At 37.7% G+C, this 13,682-nt stretch overlaps 1 protein-coding gene across 1 annotated transcript; it reads right to left on the bottom strand.

Annotated features, from left to right (window-relative positions):
• Window positions 1–11,494: 11,494 nt before the first annotated feature.
• On the bottom strand, window positions 11,495–12,442 carry LOC123841810 (olfactory receptor 11G2-like). Its single transcript, XM_045871308.2, has one exon. The coding sequence runs from the start codon at window positions 12,425–12,427 to the stop codon at window positions 11,495–11,497; it is 933 nt and encodes a 310-aa protein (XP_045727264.2). The 5' UTR covers window positions 12,428–12,442.
• Between the last annotated feature and the right edge of the window lie 1,240 nt (window positions 12,443–13,682).

Raw genomic sequence — 13,682 nt, 5'->3', positions numbered from 1 at the left:
CCATTTACTTATTTATTCCATAACTGAAAGCCTGTATCTCCCACTCCCCTTCACTCATTTTGCCTATCCCACCACCCCTCTCACTCCTGGCAATCATCAGTTTGTTCTCTGTATTTATAGGTCTGATTTTGATTTTTGTTTATTCATTTGTTTTGTTTTTTAGATTTCACACATAAACGAAATCATATGGTATTTGCTTTTCTCTGACTCATTTCACATAGCATAATACCCTTTAGGTCCATCATGACAAGATCTCTTCTTTTTTCATGGCTGAGTAATATTCCATTGTATATACCACATCTTCTTGATCCATTCATTTATTGATGGACATTTAAGTTGCTTCCATATCTTGACTATTGTAAATAATGCTTCAATTAACATCTTTTGAATTAGTATTTTTGGTTTTTTTGGTAAATAGCCAGTACTGGAATTACCGGATTCTATGGTATTTCTATTATTTGTTGGAGGAACCCTCATACTGTTTTCCACATTGGTCATACCAATTTACATTGCCCCCACAGTGCACAAGGGTTTTGTTTTCTCCACATCCTCCCCAATCTTTGTTATTTCTTATCTTTTTTATTTTAGTCATTCTGACAGGTCTAAACCATTCTTATGATTTTAATTTGTATTTCCCTGATATTAGTGATGTCAGGCAGATATCTTTTCATGTGTCTGTTGGCCATCTGTATGTCTTTGGAAAAATATCTATTTAGGTCCTCTGCCCATTTTTTTACTTTAAATTTTATTATGTTATGTTAATCACCATACATTACATCATTATTTTTTGATGTAGTGTTCCATGATTCATTGTTTGCATATAACACCCAGTGCTCCATTCAGTATGTGCCCTCTTTAATACCCATCACCAGGCTAACCCATCCCCCCACCGGCTCCCCTCTAGAACCCTCAGTTTGTTTCTGAGTCCATAGTCTCTCATGGTTCATCTCCCCCTCCAATCCCCCCCTTCATTTTTCCCTTCCTACTATCTTCTTCTTCTTTTTTTTTTATAGATTTTATTTATTTATTTGAGAGAGAGAGAATGAGAGACAGAGAGCATGAGAGGGAGGAGGGTCAGAGGGAGAAGCAGACTCCCTGCCTAGCAGGGAGCGCGATGCGGGACTTGATCCCGGGACTCCAGGATCATGACCTGAGCCGAAGGCAGTCGCTTAACCAACTGAGCCACCCAGGCGCCCTTCTTTTTTAAACACAAAATGTATTATTTGTTTCAGAGGTGCAGGTCTGTGATTCATCAGTCTTACACAATTCACAGCGCTCACCATAGCACATACCCTCCCCAATGTCCATCACCCAGCCACCCCATCCCTCCCACCCCCCACCACTCCAGCAACTCTCAGTTCGTTTCCTGAGATTAAGAATTCCTCATATCAGTGAGACCATATGATACCTGTCTTTCTCTGATTGACTTATTTCGCTCAGCATAATACCCTCCAGTTCCATCCACGTCATTGCAAATGGCAAGATTTCATTCCTTTTGATGGCTGCATAATATTCCATTGTATATATATACACCACATCTTCTTTATCTATTCATCTGTTGATGGACATCTTGGCTCTTTCCATACTTTGGCTATTGTGGACATTGCTGCTATAAACATCAGGGTGCACATACCCCTTCGGATCCCTACATTTGTATCTTTGGGGTAAATACCCAGTAGTGTAATTGCTGGATCATATGGTAGCTCCATTTTCAACTTTTGGAGGAACCTCCATACTGTCTTCCAGAGTGGCTGCACCAGCTTGCATTCCCACCAACAGTGTAGGAGGGTTCCCCTTTCTCCACATCCCTGCCAACATCTGTCTTTTCCTGACTTGTTAATTTTAGCCATTCTGACTGGTGTGAGGTGGTATCTCATTGAGGTTTTGATGTGGATTTCCCTGATGCCGAGCAATGTTGAGCACTTTTTCATGTGTCTGTTGGCCATTTGGATGTCTTCTTTGGAAAAATGTCTGTTCATGTCTTCTGCCCATTTCTTGATTGGATCATTTGTTCTTTGGGTGTTGAGTTGGATAAGTTCTTTATAGATTTTGGATACTTTATCTGATATGTCATTTGCAAATATCTTCTCCCATTCTGTCAGTTGTCTTTTGGTTTTGTTGACTGTTTCTTTTGCTGTGCAAAAGCTTTTTATCTTGATGATGTCCCAATAGTTCATTTTTGCCCTTGCTTCCCTTGCCTTTGGTGATGTTTCTAGGAGAAAGTTGCTGTGGCTGAGGTTGAAGAGGTTGCTGCCTGTGTTCTCCTTTAGGATTCTGATGGACTCCTGTCTCACATTTAGGTCTTTCAACCATTTGGAGTCTATTTTTGTGTGTGGTGTAAGGAAATGGTCCAGTTTCATTCTTCTGCATGTGGCTGTCCAATTTTCCCAACACCATTTGTTGATGAGACTGTCTTTTTACCATTGGACATTCTTTCCTGCTTTGTCAAAGATTAGTTGACCATAGAGTTAAGGGTCCATTTCTGGGCTCTCTATTCTGTTCCACTGATCTATGTGTCTGTTTTTGTGCCAGTACCATACTGTCTTGATGATGACAGCTTTGTAATAGAGCTGGAAGTCCGGAATTGTGATGCCGCCAGCTTTGCTTCTCTTTTTCAACATTCCTCTGGCTATTCGGGGTCTTTTCTGGTTCCATACAAATTTTAGGATTATTTGTTCCATTTCTTTGAAAAAAGTGGATGGTATTTTGATGGGGATTGCATTGAATGTGTAGATTGCTCTAGGTAGCATTGACATCTTCACAATAGTTGTTCTTCCAATCCATAAGTATGGAACGTTTTTCCATTTCTTTGTGTCTTCCTCAATTTCATTCATGAGTATTTCATAGTTTTCTGAGTACAGATCCTTTGCCTCTTTGGTTAGATTTATTCCTAGTATCTTATGGTTTTGGGTGCAATTGTAAACGGGATCGACTCCTCAATTTCTCTTTCCTCTGTCTTGTTGTTGGTGTATAGGAATGCCACTGATTTCTGTGCATTGATTTTATATCTTACCACTTTACTGAATTCCTGTATGAGTTCTAGCAGTTTTGGGGTGGAGTCTTTGGGGTTTTCCACATCAAGTATTATATCCTCTGCAAAGAGTGAGAGTTTGACTTCTTTTTTGCTGATTAGGATGCCTTTTATTTCTTTTTGTTGTCTGATTTCTGTGGCTAGGATTTCTAGTACTATGTTGAATAGCAGTGGTGATAGTGGACATCCCTGCTGTGTTCCTGACCTTAGGGGGAAAGCTCTCAGTTTTTCTCCATTGAGAATTATATTGGCTGTGGGTTTTTCATAGATGGCTTTTATGATATTGAGGTATGTATCCTCTATCCCTATACTCTGAAGAGTTTTGATCAAGAAAGGATGCTGTACTTTGTCAAATGCTTTTTCTGCATCTATTGAGAGGATCATATGGTTCTTGTTCTTTCTTTTATTAATGTATTGTATCATATTGATTGATTTGCAGATGTTGAACCAACCTTGCAGCCCAGGGATAAATCCCACTTGGTCGTGGTGAAGAATCCTTTTAATGGACTGTTGGATCCTATTGGCTAGTATTTTGGTGAGAATTTTTGCATTCATGTTCATCAGGGATATTGGTCTGTAATTCTCCTTTTTGATGGGATCTTTGTCTGGTTTGGGGCTCAAGGTAATGGTGGCCTCATAAAACGAATTTGGAAGTTTTCCTTCCATTTCTATTTTTTGGAACAGTTTCAGAAGAACAGGTATTAATTCTTCTTTAAATGTTTGGTAGAATTCCCCTGGGAAGCCATCTGGCCCTGGGCTTTTGTTTGTTGGGAGATTTTTGATGACTGCTTCAATTTCCTTAGTGGTTATAGGTCTGTTCTGGTTTTCTATTTCTTCCTGGTTCAGTTTTGGTAGTTGATACATCTCTAGGAATGCATCCATTTCTTCCAGATTATCTAATTTGCTGGCATATAGTTGCTCATAATATATTCTTTTTTTTTGAAGATTTTATTTATTTATTTGAGAGAGAGAATGAGAGAGAGAGAGCACATGAGAGGGGGGAGGGTCAGAGGGAGAAGCAGACCCCCTGCTGAGCAAGGAGCCCGATATGGGACTCGATCCTGGGACTCCAGGATCATGACCTGAGCCGAAGGCAATCGCTTAACCAACTGAGCCACCCAGGCGCCCACTCACAATATATTCTTAAAATTGTTTGTATTTCTTTGGTGTTGGTTGTGATCTCCTCTTTCATTCATGATTTTATTTATTTGGGTCCTTTCTCTTTTTGGTAAGTCTGGCCATGGGTTTATCAATCTTATTAATTGCTCCTAGCTCCTAGTTTCATTGATCTGTTCTACTGTTCTTTTGGTTTCTATTTCATAGAAATTGAAGCAGTAATCAAAATCAATATTTCTTGTAGGGCTGGTTTTGTGTTTGCAAATTCCTTTAGTTTTTGTTTGTCCTGGAAGCTTTTTATCTCTCCTTCTATTTTCAATGACAGCCTAGCTGGATATAATATTATTGGCTGCATTTTTTTCTCATTTATTGCTCTTAAGATACCATGCCAGTCCTTTCTGGCCTGTGGATAGGTCTATTGCCAATCTAATGTTTCTACCATTGTAGGTTACAGATCTCTTATCCCAAGCTGCTTTTCAGGATTTTCTCTTTGTCTCTGAGACTCATAAGTTTTACTATTAGGTGTCGGGGGTGAGGGGCACCTGGGTGGCTCAGTCATTAAGTGTTTGCCTTCAGCTCAGGTCATGATCCCAGGGTCCTGGGATTGAGCCCCGCATCAGGATCCCTGCTCGGCAGGAAGCCTGCTTCTCCCTCTCCCACTCCCCCTGCTTGTGTTCCCTTTTTCACTGTGTCTCTCTCTGTCAAATAAATAAATAAAATCTTAAAAAAAAAATGTTGGGGTGTTGACATATTTTTATTGATTTTGAGGGAGGTTCTCTATGCCTCCTGGATTTTGACTTCCCCAAATTAGGGAAGTTCTCTGCTATAATTTGCTCCAATATATCTTCTGCCCCTCTCTCTCTTTCTTCATCTTCTGGGATCCCAATTATTCTAATATTGTTTCGTCTTACGGTATCACTTATCTCTCGAATTCTGCCCTCGTGATCTAGTAGTTGTTTATCTCTCTTTTTTTCAGCTTCTTGATTGTCATCATTTGGTCTTTATCACTAATTCTCTCTTCTGCCTCATTTATCCTAGCAGTTAGGGCCTCCATTTTTGATTGCACCTCATTAATAGCCTTTTTGATTTCAAGTTGGTTAGATGTTAGCTCTTTTATTTCTCCAGAAAGGGTTTCTCTAATAACTTCCATGCTTTTTTCAAGCCCAGCTTTTTTCAAGCCCAGTATCTTTAAAATCATCATTCTGAACTCTAGTTCTGACATCTTACTAATGTCATTATTGATTAGGTCCCTGGCAGTCGGTACTGCTTCTTGTTCTTTTTTGGGGGGTGATTTTTTTCCGTCTTGTCATTTTGTCCAGAGGAGAATAGATGAATGAGAGAACAAACTGCTAACATCCTGCTCCTCCGCTCTGCCCATTTTTAATCATATTATTTTTATTTATTTTTTGGTATTGAGTTGTGTAAGTTCTCTCTAAATTTTGGATATTAACCCCTTATGTAATATATCATTTACAAACGGCAAATATCTTCTTCCATTCAGTAGGTTGCCTTTTTGTCTTATTGATGGTTTCCTTCATCAATGTGCAATGTGCAAAGCTTTTAATTTTGGTATAGTCCCACTAGTTTGATTTTGCTTTTGTTTCTCTTGCCTTAGAAAACATATCTAGAAAAATGTTTCTATGGCTGATGTCAAATAAATTACTGGTTAAGTTTTCCTTTAGGATTTTTATGGCTTCAGGTCTCACATAGGTATTTAATCCATTTTGAGTTTATTTTTTTGGTATATGGTGTTAGAAAGTAGTCCAGTTTTATTCTTTTGCCTGTAGCTATCCAGGTTTACCAGCACCATTTACTGAAGAAACTTTCTTTCCCCATTGCATATTTTTGTCTTCTTTGTCATAGATTAATTGACATATAAGCATGGGTTTATTTTTGGGCTCTCTGTTCTGTTGATCTATGTGTCCATTTTTGTGCCAGTACGATACTGTTTTGTTTTGTTTTTTTTTCGAGAGAGAGAGTGAGTGAGAGGGGGAGAGGGAGAGAGAGGATCTTGAGCAGCCTCCATGCCTAGCATTCTTTTTGGAGTCTGATGTAGCACTCCATTCTCATGATCCTGAGATCATGACCTGAGCTGAAATCAAGAATTGAGCACTTAACCCACTGAGCCATCCAGGCGCCCCTGTGCCAGTACCATACTGTTTGGATTACTACACGTTTGTGCTATATCTTGAAATCAGGAATTGTGATACCTCCAGCTTTGTTTTTCTTTCTTAGGATTGCTTTGGCTATTTGGAGTCTTTGTGGTTCCATACAAACTTCAGGATTATTTGTTGTAGTTCTGTGAAAAATGTTTTTGGTATTTTGATAGGGATTGAATCTATAGATGGCTTTGGGTAGTATGGACATTTTAACAATATTAATTCTTCCAAAACATGAGCATGGAATATCTCTCCATTTTATTTATTTATTAAAATTTTTATTTTCGTTTGTTGGTCAGAGAGAGCAAGCACAAGCAGGAGGGAACAGCAGACAGAGGGAGAAGCAGGCTCCCCACTGAGCAGGGAACCTGATGTGCGACTTGATCCCGGGACTTTGGGATCATGACCTGAGCCAAAGGCAGATGCTTAACCAACTGAGCCACCCAGGCATCCCTATCTTTCCATTTACTTGTGTCATCTTCAATTTCTTTCATGAATGTTTTATAATTTTCAGAGTACAGGTCTTTCACCTCTTTAGTGATGTTTATTTCTAGGTTGGTTTTTTTTTTTTTGGTGTAACTTTAATTTGGATTGTTTTCTTAATTTCTCTTTCTATTCCTTCATTATTAGTATATAGAAACACAATTGATTCTTCAGTGTTCGTTTTGTGTCCTGAAAATTTACTGAATTCATTTATTTGAATAATTTTTTGGTGGCATCTTTAGGGTTTTCAATGCATTGTATTATATCATCTGCAAATAGTAACAGTTTATGTTCTTCCTTACCAATATGGATGACTTTTATTAGAAGCACTTTTGTTTTGTAACCTGAGGTGTACTTGCCAAAAGAAAATGCCCTGTGATAAGCTATGCTAAATCTTCTTTCACATGACACAAATCTATGCTTGGACACATGTTACTTCTCATGATCTTTCATGCTATTTAGTCTTTCCCCTTTTATTACACTTGTACCATTTAATAAAAAGAAACACTTGCAATTTTATTATGCATCTCTACTATGAGACCGTGAGCCCTATGAGGGAAGAAAATGTCTCTTATGTACTTATGTATCAAATTTATTTCCTGGTTCAATGTCTGGTATTGTAGGTGCTCAGCAACAAAAACAAGAGTATATAGTTGAACAATGAGAGGGAGGATGTCTAAATATAAATGTGATACAGTAGTTACAGTTTGTCACAGTATATTTGTAGAAGCTCTAAGAGGAAAAAGACATATCTCATATTTTCTATGAAGTGCCAGAAAGTCAGAGTGAAAAAATGTTAAGATGTTCTTTGGACTCATCTTCAACTTTTTAATAAATGAATAGGCTCCTAAGGACTCCTAGAGTTGTTGAGGGGGATGGGGGAATGATTTTCTAGATCTAAGTATTAGAAAATTCCTCTAGAAAGTTATTCTTTGTTTAAAAACAACTGTATTATTATTTATTTTAAAAACTTTAAAAATTAAATTATTTAAATGAATTAAATAAATTTTTAATAAATAATACATAATATTTAACTGAGGGTTCTAGAGGGGAGGGGGGTGGGAGGAGGAGTTAGCCCCATGATGGGTATTAAGGAGGGCATGTACTGCATGGAGCACTGGCTGTTATACGAAAACAATGAATCATGGATCACCACATTAAAAACTAATGATGTATTGTACGGTAACTAACATAACATAATAAAATAAAAATTTAAATACATTTTAAAATTTATTTTTAAATAAACAATACAGGCATATACCAAAGAATTTAAAGAGTTCAAAAGGGTGTATGAAGCAAACACCTCCTTTACTCTCTTGTTCCTCAGACACCAAATTCTCCTCACCTGAAGCAATCTCTCTTATCAGTTTCTGGGTCCCTTTCAGGAGATTGTCTATACATTTACATGAAAGGTAGTTACACTTAGCTACTCGCCTTGCTTTCTTCACTCAACAGTTTATCTTGGATGTCACCTATACTTCAAAAATAATAATAAGTCCCAAAATATAATATATATTGGAGATATTATATAACATTACATATAGAACTACTTCACATTCTATAAGATTGAAGACAGTTTTCCATTGTATGACTGAACCACAGCTTATTTAACTAGTCTTCTATTAATAGGAACTTACATTTTTCTCAACATTTTGCTATTACAGCAATACTGCAATGAATATTCTTATATTTTCACCGTTTCCCACATGTGTGAGAATATCTGTAGACTGAGTACCTTAGAAGTTGGATTGCTGGGTTACAGGGTGTATGACTTCTAAATTTTGATCAAAGTTGCCTAATTGTCCTGTATAGAGCTTGTAAAATTTATTCTCCCACAAGCAAGTGTGAGGGAAGCCATTTCATTATCCTCAACCACACAGTGGTTATCAAACTGCTTGATCTTTGTTGCTCCGATGGGTTAAAAATAAGATACCATTATAGGCTTATTCTACCTTTATCTTTTTATGAATGAATTAGGGCTCTTTCCATATGTTTAAGAATCTTTTCTGCATATTTTCTATATCCTTTTGCTTATTTTCCTATTGAGATATTGTTCTGTTCTCCTATTCATAGAGTTTTATGTATAGTAAGGAAGCATACATTGTTTAACTGGCAGATGATTGGGACTTCCTAAATTATTGATGGGAAAATAATTGAAAAGTCCTAAAGATAGAAATACAGGATTAGTTGGTAACAAAAAAGCAACTTGGGCTAGTGAAAAGGGTGGCGGATAGGAAATTTTTGTTTTTTACCATTAAAGTTATTATCCTCAACATGCCACTCCTGATTCCCAACCTTTATTTTCTTCATCTGCAGATCAGATTGTTGAACTGGTAAAGACATTTCAATATTAAGATGACCTTTCATTTAGGACCTAGGAGGGAGTTCATGGAGAACTAGTCCAAGTGACTAATATAACTCCTGGGTAAAAATATTTACTGATCTACAATTGCTGAGCACCTCCTATACAGAAAAAAAAAAAAAAAAAGCCTAAATCTGTTCTCTGTGGTTCTGGTATTACCTCTTATTTTACGGTAAGCAGGACTCCCCCACCCCCACTTCTCCTTGGGAATCTGGAGCTGCTTGCAATAAAAAGAAAAGCAGGTCTGTATCCCAAACTTGTGTTTATGTTAGTCCCTATATCCACTGGTCTCTGATTTGTCTCTGCATTTTTGCATGGTTTTTCTACAAGATGATCTTCAGAAAGTGAAGGAAGTGAGACCATGTGGAATTTAATGCAATTAAAGCAATAGAAAAGAATTTCTGGTTTTGTCATGACTAAGCAGCTTGTATTAAACTAAGCTTTCCACCAAAAGGAACCATAAAATCTGGACAGAATACATAACACAATCATTTGAAGGCACTGGAGAACAGTCAACACAGATATGACTTCAGAGACTACAATTCCAAGAAGGGAAGAACAAGGAAATGAGTTCTACATTCACCTTGGGTACCTTTTCTTGAGGATATTTGACAGTTCACTGGGTGGGGGCAATATGGGGATATGGAGACATGTGGGAAAGAATGGAGGGAAGGAAGAATAAAGTCTCAGCAGAAAGCAGTAATTTCACTGATCTGAGAAGATAAAGGATTTGGTGTTTGTGGCTGCTGGAGAAGCTGGAGTTTGAGAAACAAATCCTGGAGAGAGGAGAACCACAAAGAAGTGAGACTCAAAATATGAATGCAATATTCCTTCAAGGCATTTATTGATTGTTAATCCATTAACGTGCATGATGAGATTTCAAGAAATCTAGCAGAAAGCAAAACTGGGAGTTTAAAGAACTGAGCAGAGGTTTCAGGAACATGGGGTTCAAGGAGTACAGAAATAGGAAGTCAGGGTGCCATAAAGTGGAGGGGCCCTGAAAACAGTCCAGGCTTGCAGATAGACTCAGAAGATTGTGTTCCTAGAGTATGAGTCACATTCCAGGAATAAAGGTAAAACTGGCGTAGGCTATTTTTATACTTAAATTATAGTCCTTAAATAAAATCAAAATGATCTGCCTCTACTTTCTTTACTGCTACAAGAAAACTTTTGTTGATTTACCACACTTGTTGTCCTCACAATTTTTGAAATATAATGTTTAGCTTCAATTTAAAAAATTGCATGCTAAGAAACAGGACAAATGATCAAGAACCAGGGGAAGAAATAAACAACAGTCACATGCTTACAGGTGCTTAAGGTTTTTGGTCAGTACTATGATGAATAATTTTTGGGAACAAATTACTTTTTTTTTTTTTTTGATGCTCAACATCTCTAATCATCAGGGACAATGCAAGTCAAAACCACAATGAGCTATCACCTCACATCTGCCAGAATAGCTAAAATCAAAAACACAAGAAACAAGTGTTGGCAAGGATGTGAAGAAAAAGGAACCCTTGTGCACTATTGGCAGGAATGCAAACTGGTGCACCTACTGTGGAAAATAGTATGGAGGTTCCTCAAAAAATTAAAAATAGAAATACCATATGATCCAGTAATTCCACTACTGGATATTTAACCAGGGGAAACAAAAACACTAACTCAAAAAGATATACACATCCCTATGTTTATTGCAGCATTATTTACAACAGCTAAGATATGCAAGCAACCCAAGTGACCAACAACAGACAAATGGATAAGGAAAATATACATAATGGAATATTACACAGCCACAGGAAAGGGTGAGATCTTGCCATTTGAGAAAACACGGATGGACCTAGAGGGTATTTTGCTAAGTGAAATATGTCAGAGAAAGAGAAAATGCCATATGATTGCACTCATAAATGGTATTTCAAAAATGAATAAACAAAAAGCAGAACCAGACCTATAAATATAGAGAACAAACTAATGGTTGCCAGTGAGGAGCAGAGTGGGGGTTGGACAAAATGGGTGAAGAAGAGAGGGAGATACAGGCCTCCAATTATTGCAGTGAGTAAGTCACATGAATAAAAAGCCAGAGCATAAGGAATACAATCAATGATAATGTACTAACGATGTAATGAGACAGATGGTAGCTATATTTGTGGTGAACATAGCATAATGTATAAGCTTGTCAAATTGCTGAGTTTTATACCTGAAACTAGTGTAATATTGTGTGTCGACTATGCTCAAATTAAAAAAAACTAGTTTTTTTTAACCTGAAAATAAGTTAAATACAATTTTTGCAAATAAGTTAAATATAATATTGGGCTTTAATTTCCCAAGAGCCTTTTTGATTAACACGTTTTATATTCCCAGAAGTTTATGCAAGGCATTTTTCATATCTTTGTTCCTAAGACTATATATCACAGGATTAAGGAGTGGAGTCACGACAGAATAAAAAAGAGTCACAATCTTCTGTGTTTCAGCTTTATGTTCAGACGTTAGGTTCCCATACATGATCAGCACTGAGCCATAGAACAGTGAAACCACAGCCAGATGAGACCCACAGGTGGAGAAGGCTTTTCTTTTCCCAGCTGCTGAAGGGACTTTCAATACTGCTCTTAAGATCAAAGTATAGGATCCCATGAAGAAGAGAAAGAGAATGACAAGGGGCAGAAGACTTAAAGTGGAGAAGACAAGCTCTACCACAGTTTTTTTGCAAGTGAGTGCTAGAAGAGGACCTGGATCACACAGGAAGTGGTCAATGACCCTGGATCCACAGAAGGACATTTGGGAAATGACGATGATGGGAATCAAGTACCAGAAGAAACCAAGTACCCAACAACTGACCACAAGATTGGTGCAGAGATGTCCTGTCATAGTGGTTGGATAATGTAGAGGCCGGCAGATGGCAAGGTACCGATCAAATGCCATAATAGCCAAGAAAAAGCATTCCGTAGAACCCAAGGAGAAGAAAAAGTAGAACTGGAGAAAGCACCCAGAGAAGGAGATGACCTTGGTGTCAGAGAGGAAGTTGGCCAACATGTTGGGGACAGTGGAGGTGACATACCAGATCTCTAGGAAGGAGAAGTTGGCGAGGAAGATGTACATGGGAGTGTGGAGTCTCTGATCCCAGTACACAGCACAGATGATAGACCCGTTGCCCATGAGGGTCAGGAGGTAGACAACAGAGAAGAGCAGAAAGAGGAGGATCTGCCCTTCCCTGGGGCAAGGGAAGCCCAGGAGGATGAAGCCAGTGATGGTGCTGGAGGTGTTGAGGGTGTTGGAGATTTTCATGGGTCTGGGAGCTGTAAAAAGACCATCAAATTATTGAATGACAGTGTAAAGACAGATGGGGACCCAGATTATATTTAAACCATCTTGGAAAAGAAAATAAAGACCTATATGTTAATAGTTACTTTTTTCTTTGAAACTGAAATATTGACCTGGGTTGCTTTTTATTCTAATTGACTTTTTCACTGTGAACTCAAGATAACTTTGGTTAGAATTGATAAGGTCTTGAAGGAGAGTGTTGTAGAGGTGTTTTAAGATTATATTAGACCTTATATTTAATGGAGTTTCTATCTACCTCCCTACCTACCCTCACAAAAATGGAATTTTTTCTATTTTCAGAAGACATCATTGCAGTTGTGGCAAAAACTGCATCAAACTATTTATTACATAACACAAACTTGGAACTTTTTAAAATTCTTTTACATGATTTTTGAAACTGGCCTTATTTAAAACCAAGTGATTAACTTAATTTAACAATACTACACACCAATTTTATGTGTGAAACAGTCAAGCCAACTGGAGGGAATTAACCTTAGTTTCTGTTGTGTTAAAACAGCAATTGTAGCCATCCACAGTTGACCAGGGCGAGAGAATTGTTAATGAGCCATGTAGAAACAGGTCTGTGCTTACCTGAAAAAGAAATATGAATTTGCCCAGTTTACAGTTATGGATATAATTCTATTCCAATAATATAAACTATGGATATTATTAATAACATGGAATTCTAAATAGTGGTGGATTTGTAGGGGATGCAAAGCTAAAACTTTGCCCCATCCCTCAGTAACTGCTTAGGATGATCTCAAGGCAGAGTGGCTTTTAAAGGTTGAATATTACATACAATGCTTTTCTTTTGTTCTAAATGAGTTAGAATACCTTTGTTAATCATTTACGCACTCAGGCCTTGGAATCAATTAGAACCCTCTGTAAGTAAATGTATAAATAAGCAACAGAAAATCTGTGTCCCCCCCTCCTTTGATGTTAAGTCTATATTTTGCTTTTTGAAATTTGGCATAGGGACCCAGGGAGTCTAATAATTTCTTGCTGTGAGTAGTCAAGTTCTGAGAAAACTGTAGGACCAAGAGCAAAAGGTGACAGCAACCAGATGATACTCCTTCTCTAGTATTAGTTGTGGGGGCTTAGAGAGTTTCACTGGAGGAAGAATACAGTTGTGTAAAGGGGGCTGAGAGGGGATGAGACTGGAGGAGTTACAACAGAATAAATATTCTTTTAAAACCCTTTCTGGGTCATTTTAAACTCA

This window comes from Mirounga angustirostris, unplaced genomic scaffold (genome assembly GCF_029215605.1).
Source record: "Mirounga angustirostris isolate CCGP_5_RB_7025 unplaced genomic scaffold, mMirAng1.0.hap1 SCAF_9, whole genome shotgun sequence".
NCBI classification, from domain to species: domain Eukaryota; kingdom Metazoa; phylum Chordata; class Mammalia; order Carnivora; family Phocidae; genus Mirounga; species Mirounga angustirostris.
This window is presented reverse-complemented; position numbering and strand designations above follow the sequence as displayed.